Source organism: Anas platyrhynchos, chromosome 15 (assembly GCF_047663525.1).
Source record: "Anas platyrhynchos isolate ZD024472 breed Pekin duck chromosome 15, IASCAAS_PekinDuck_T2T, whole genome shotgun sequence".
NCBI classification, from domain to species: domain Eukaryota; kingdom Metazoa; phylum Chordata; class Aves; order Anseriformes; family Anatidae; genus Anas; species Anas platyrhynchos.
Genome location: NC_092601.1, coordinates 18,279,038 through 18,285,922, shown reverse-complemented (window position 1 = coordinate 18,285,922; position 6,885 = coordinate 18,279,038). Strand labels below are relative to the sequence as shown.

Genomic DNA, 6,885 nt, shown 5'->3' with positions numbered 1-6,885 from the left:
TGTAAAATATGTGTAAACAACGATCTGTAAAAAAATACAGAGAGAGGCAAGAAGTGTGCTTTATAAGGGAGCTGCCGGCTCTCGCTCCTCCCCAGCCAGTCGCTCTTGACCTGGCTCCTTCCCCTCCATCAGTCCCGCACGGGGTACGGCCAGCTCCTGTCTTCGTAAAACTTCTTCAGGCCCTGGAGGTTGACAGGGGGGAAGTAGGCGCCGATCCTCTTCCGAATCCACCACTTCCCCTCGCCGGCGTGCGTTCCTCCAGGTCGGCTGAATTTGTACTTGAAGTGTTCCCCTCGGATCCACCTTTGGAGAGACAAAGCACAGGGTGGTCAGGAGGGGACTGGCGCTGGGCTCCTCGCCCTGCAGGACAGTCGGACCATATTTATGGCTCGCCCTCCCCATTGCCCCATCCAGCCCCAGCCCTTACGCCACCAGCAGCGGTGCTGGCTGTCACTGCTGCAGCCTTCCTGGCTCCTCTAAATGCCATTCAGGAGCAATACATGAGGCAGGAGAGCTTTGTGGCACACCACCACCACCCCGTGCACTACCCACCGCCGCACACCCCTATAACCTAGCTGAAAGGAGAATAACAAAGCACAAAAGTTTTTTTTTTTTTTTTTTTTTTCCTTTCCTGAGAGCACTACGGAGTATTTCTGCCCAGGACACTTGTGGGTACACAGCCCAACCCCAGCTCCCCCCAGTGCCCCGCTGCCCCGGCCGGCGGCTGTTCCCTTCGCTCCGCCGCTTATTAGCGGGGCTCCGAGCGCATCTGTTTTCTGGCCGCCCTGGGAGTTGACAGAAAAGGAGATTTTAAAACAGTGCAGAAAGAAGCATTCATCAGCCTCGCGAAACACGTTCGGAGGCTAAACATGCCGCTCGGTTCGGGAGGTTTGGTCCCGCTTGATGTAGGGCATGCTGACAAGAGCAGGAGTAACACCCCGCTCCTTCAGCGTTGGGGTCCCTGCTTGCGGAGTGCATCGCTGCGTTTGCTGGCTAAGTTCATAAACTAACCCACAATATAAAAATGTCAAAGTCATGTCAATGCTCATTTAAAGCTGCTTTGCTTCACTACTAAAATACAAACCCTGCTACTGAGCAGGGCACCACGCTCGCGCAGCTGCTCGCTCGCAGGGCTGCGCCTCGGGACGCCGCCGAGTTGGCTCCTACTGCTAAAATAATTAGGGACGACTCCTGTAGGGCTGCCATTAGCACTCACCTTTGTAACGCACTCACACGGGAAGCAGGAGAGATGGCAGACGGCTGATAAAACTGCAGCCCAATTAAAAGGTCTGCTGCAAGCACATCTTGACATCTCAATTTAAATCTTGACGGGGACCCAGACGAGCACGACGGGAACGGTTCTGCTAACAAAAGGCACGAAGGCGGCTGCTGCCTTGCTGCCACCGACTGCAATTCGTGCCCGGATTGTCTCCTGACTTCAAGGAAAGCAGAGCAAACACCTCGGGGTTTCACGAGAATGGGGTGAGCCAAGGGAGCCCAGACTGACACACGTGGAGCTGCACTGGGACAGCTCTCATTTAAACATCGTCGCCCGATGCTGTACACTCCCTGGCACCCCACCTCGCCGCCTGCTGAACAGGGGCTGGTAACAGTCCTCAAATCCACGAAAGGCAAACAGAAAAAGGAGCTGATCCCATAACTGTGTCTGGAACAAGAACAGAGGGGTGCTGATGACAGCCTGGGAGATCTCAGTTAGGTGCTGGGAAAAGGAGCCCGAGGAATCTGATTCAAAGAGCGGCCCAGAGAGCAGGAGCCACTGCCCTGCTGCAGAAGGGCCAGACACTGAGGGCCCTGGCTGCTCCTCTGCCCCCCAGCCCCGTCCAGCATCCAGGCACCAGGGTCTTGGGGTCCTGGGGATGCTGCCTGGGAGCCCCCCACAGCTCGGGGCCGCCCGCACCTCAGCGCTGCAAACCCTGCCCTGCAGCTGCCGGCTTCCCTGCCGCCAGGGCCAGTTTTATGCCCCCTCTCCTTGCTTTTCTGTGGCTGGTAAAAGTCAAACGGGGGCTGAAGTGTTACTCCCACAGTGTTTACTTCGCAGGAGCACAAGATTTCCTGTTCATAATTAGAGCACTACTGAGCAGCAAGGTTTATGCGGGTCTGGGTTAGCCTGCAGGCTCCCGCCCGAGATAGTTAGGAGGTTTAAAAGCTGTGCTGCTTGATTGCTTTCCTGAATTCACAGAAAAAATCTACCACCCCAAAAGCTTCATCCTGACGGTTCTGGCTGCCTAGAGAGGTGCAAGCAGCAGAGCTTTGGCTGCCCTTATCTGGAGCTCCCAGCACCAGCCAGGGAAGCAACCCACACAACCAGCTCCTCCCCAAAACCTGGGAAATGGCATTAAAATAGAGGTCCCTGTGCCTACAGGACACATGGGGAAGGGGACATGGAGCCATCTGTCAAAGGCAGCCTGGTAATGGGATGCATGTGGCCGAGCCACCAGCTGATTTTACACCAGTTCCTCTCCCACTCCAGCTGCCTCACTGGGACTTTTGGGGCTTTTCTTCACTGTCCAGGTACTCCAGTGTCCACGTGCACCCATGATACAAAACCAGCAGGATGCCCAAAGGAGTTACCTGCAAGCCCTGACTGGCAAGGTCCCCATTTACTTGTCGGGGACGTGGAGAACAGAAGGCAGAGGACTTCTCTGAGTGCCCCAAGCAGAACTTGGAGACCCCAGGACTCTGCTCAGCCCCCAAAGTGCCTTCCCCTACCCAACCACTGCCCAGTAACCCCATGGAATGAAAAGCTCCTTGTCCCTTTCAACTGGGCTTCCCTGCCCAGATTAAACGCTATCTATCATCTGATTTGGTATGATTTTTCCCATATGTTCTTTGTCTATTAAAATGTGTGCTATCAAAGGGATCGGCATGTAAAACTAGAACCGTGTGAGCTTTAAAGCAACCACACGCAACTGAAGCTGCATTTTTGTGGCATAAAGTTTGCCTTTCTATCTGAGCATGCTTCCAGGCCTCGTGTTTGGAGTCGAAGTAAACCTGAGAGGTCCCCCTGAGCCCCCAGTCTCTAACCCAAGCGACCCTCCTGTCCCAGCACCATCCCACCTGCACTGCTGGGATGCGCAGTCCTAGCCCAGTGCAGGAGGGCCCTGCACATACAGGGCTGCCGGGTTTATGGTGCTGAGCTCTGCCAGGCTCTGAAACACTCACCCTATGCGTGAAAGCTGAGCAACTGCAGCAAAAATGCACCAAAGCACTGCAGAGCCTCCACTGCTCGGCCTCTCGGTGCCTTCCCAGGGCTGGAGGCTACAGGGGATACGTGGAAAACTTGTGACCTCCTTGAATCCTGCCTTCTGAGCCACTCTGATGTAAGTTTCTGAATTTAATACTCACTGGAGCCCTTCATTTCAGGGCTCATAGAGTTTACAAGCTATCCCAGCATTTATAATCTACCTGGGTACCTTGTTTCCAAAGTTACAGGGTTTGCAACCTCTCCCAGCGTGGGCTGGCTGTACCTACTCCCTCCTCATCCCGTGGGGGAGCAAGCACACCCCATATGAAGGCATCTGGAGCAGAAGGCCCTGCAGCCCGTCCCAGCAGGGCTCGCAGAGTTTCCAAGCATCACTCAGGGACCTGGACAGCTCATAACTCAGGTGGGACCCGCACAGACGTGGCTGCCTGCAGACCAAGAGACTGCTGCAGGCTGCAGCTTGCCTTATCGGAAACAGCTTGTGTTTTTCACAACCTCGGTGCTCACGCAAAGACCTGGGTGGTGGAAGGGATCCAAAGGGCCCTGAGGCTCCTCTGGCTGCTGGAAACTCCCAGCATGCGGGAACCTGGCTTGCTGCGCTAGGGAAATGTGAGCATCTTGAGGAAGGTCACAAGCAAGCTACTTGACTTCATCTACATTAAAAGGAGACTAATGCCACAGGTGATCCCTCATACCAGGGGAAGAACGAGCAATGCTCATGTTTCAGAGACAGTCAGGAAGGTCAGGAAAGCCATTCCTTGCTGCAAGCAGTTTCCCAGGATTTATTGAGTGAACAAAAGCCAGGAGCTCCCCCTGACCCAGCGGGATGCAGCGGGTACAACTGCCACAGCCAGGTGGGGACCAGCCTGGAGGAAGCATCCAGCTGAACCAGCAACGGCCAGGGTAGGTCCCTTATGAGACACACAAGAGAAAAACAATTACTTGAGAAGCAAGAAATAGGATTTGGTAAGATAAAGCGAGCCAGAGGTTGCTCCTCCAGGAGACAGAAAACCACCTCTTCTACGACAGCCACTGACGGGATGCAGGACAAGGGACACGGGTGTCCCTTTGCCAGCTCCTCCCAGCCATGGTGGCAGTGCCTGGAGGAGCCACAAGGCAGCTGTGGATCTTGGTGCAGATGGCGAGGAAGGACAGGTCCACATGCCATGCAGACAGGCCTGCCAGCCCCACGTGGCACAGTGTGGGGACACGTGTGCCACCGCCCCCCCAGGGATGCACGCGCCCTCCATCACCGCCCGCATCGGGCAAGGCTGCAGCCTTGGGGCAGGCAGGGAAGCTAAAAATAATCAGCGTTATTTTTTAAATCAATATATTCATCCTACCAGATGCCCGGTAGCAGCTGCGCTGTAGCACTTTTAAGATTCGATCATATATCAGCCTATTATGACATCTTCCAACTGTACGTGTTAAAAATTAGCAGCAATATTGGAGTTGTTGCGATGGAGGGCTAAATCTCCCAGACAGCTGTAATTAGTTCCAGAGGGTGCAGCTGTCTCCCTGCAACAGCTGAGGGGTTCGAGGGAAAAAACCAGACCCGGTGTTTTCTGTTAGAATTAATGGCCTGACAGGGCGAGCCGGGGTGGGAGAGGGAAGAAAGAAACCAAAACACGAGTCGTCTTTTCAATGTGTGATTTTTTTTTTTTTATCTCGAGGTTCCCCACTCCATTGTAAATCAGAGAGCAAGTGGCAGTGGAAAGTACAAATTCATTAAATTAGCAGAGCCTCCATCATTGCCTTTCTTGCTTATTCCTGCGCTGCTAGCAGCAGCGACCATAAATTCATCTTTGGCCCGCAAACCATTGCAGAATGAGGGTAGCTCTATGGGCTGGTTTTTTTCCATATCACTGACCTTTTTTTCTCCAAGGCTCTTGTGGGGTCTGGCCCTGCAGAGCTGGAGCATCTCGTGGGCAACTCATCCTCAAAACTCTCTCAGGAGAGGGCAACAATTTTTTCACTCCATTTGACAGGTTGAAAACTGATGCTCAGGGGCTGTGTCTACAGCGACAGCAGAGTGAACCTGGTGGGAAAGAAACGTGGATATCCCCAGGGCTTACAGCACTGCCAGGCATTACCTTCAGCAGGGGTTAACGGTCGGTATGTGGCAGGTGGCAAGGCATGGAGCAAACACGAGCTGGCCATGGCCCTGCCGAGATCCCAGAGCTGTGACATTAGCTCTGCCCTGCTGCCCCTTGACAGTGCTGAAATATGGGGTTGTTTTTTTTTTAATGTAAAGAAAATTCCTTAAAGTCTCCCTCCAGGACAGCGGAATCATTTCACTCTGATAATATTCTTGATAATATTGCCATGTATTGTTGAAGATAAATCAGAGGTGTTATCTTAGCACAGGTGCTGCTCTTAGTACAGGAACTGCAATAAAACCCAACGAGATTGCCAAAGGAACGTGTTTGGCCTTTTTCACCCCTAAGAACTCCATCACCTCCCAGTTCTCATTGCTGGTGAAACATCTTTTCAGTGGGAAACACACAAAATATTTTACTTCTGTGTGGTTGACACCAATGCTTGTGGGAGATGCTCTGGGGCTCTGCTGATTTCTGCAGCCACCTTACGCTGCGATGCTGCGTGGCCCACACGGGTACCCAGAGATCTCTCACAGCCACCTTCTGCCAAATCACAGTGTTCATCAAAAAAATGTAGAACAAAAGGATTATCCTGGGAAACCAGAACAAACCCTGAGGTGCAGGACGGGCCCTCCCGCGGCTCGGCACGGGCACAACTCCGGCCTGCACCAGGCCCTCGCCCGCAGCAGGGACCCAGGGGAGGACAAAGTGAATTTTCGTTGGCTCCTGCCCATTTGTCTGAACAGCCGGGAAGGTAAACACTTCTCTTGGCTTTGGGATCAGAGCTTGGAGGGAGACTTGTCCCGAGAGAGAAATGTCTGGGCTGAGAGGGGCTGCCTGGGATCGTCACAGCTCCGCTCACACCTTGAAGGCCTTGCGTGCCCACGCAGCATCCCCTGCCTGTGAGCACTGCTCTCACTGCCTCTAGGGACTCTTCTCGGGGAGACCCCACAGGGTTAGAAATATCATTCCCCCTCCAGCCCATATTTACATCTAATTCTGTATGTCCTGCCTTCCTCCAGCACTGCCCTCAATGGTTACAGAATGACCACTACCCACCCGTGCTGGGTTGGTCTCCTGTTTGTTTGTTCTATTTAAAAAACAAACTTCAAGGAACTTGTGGTATTTTACCCTAAAAAAGTTCCTCAGACGCTCACTGTGCCTATAACCACCCCACCGGACTAAGTCCCGGAGCCTTCCTCCTCCCACGCCATCCTCTCCCCACAGGCACCCAGCCCTGACCCACACTCGCAGGGAGGACTTTGCTCCTGCACCCAAGGGAGCTCCCCCTGCACCCTGCTCTGTGGGGATTTCTGGTTCTCTTCTGTGTCGTTAGAGCCGCTAAGGGCTGTAAACAGATATTTTAAGGCCTGGCCCTTCCTGGTCAGGTAGCATCAAATTGGAAGAGCTGCCTCCATAAATAACGCCGCCGCGACAAATCCAGGTCTTCAGCTGCACGCTGGGGCTTTTTCAACAGAGTGCTACTATAATTGGAATAAAAGTCCTTAAGTGAACATGATTTAATATCAGACACACTGAACACTTCAGGTCAAAAATAAAATC

At 53.3% G+C, this 6,885-nt stretch overlaps 1 protein-coding gene across 2 annotated transcripts in view; it reads right to left on the bottom strand.

Annotated features, from left to right (window-relative positions):
• Positions 1–35: 35 nt before the first annotated feature.
• Positions 36–6,885, bottom strand: part of LMF1 (lipase maturation factor 1) — a 186,651-nt gene continuing 179,801 nt past the window's right edge. For both annotated transcript variants that reach the window (XM_027468734.3, XM_038186875.2), the window contains one exon: positions 36–303. In XM_027468734.3, coding sequence (XP_027324535.3) covers positions 129–303 — 175 coding nt within the window. In that variant the 3' untranslated portion in view covers positions 36–128. The remainder of the gene's footprint in view (positions 304–6,885) is intronic.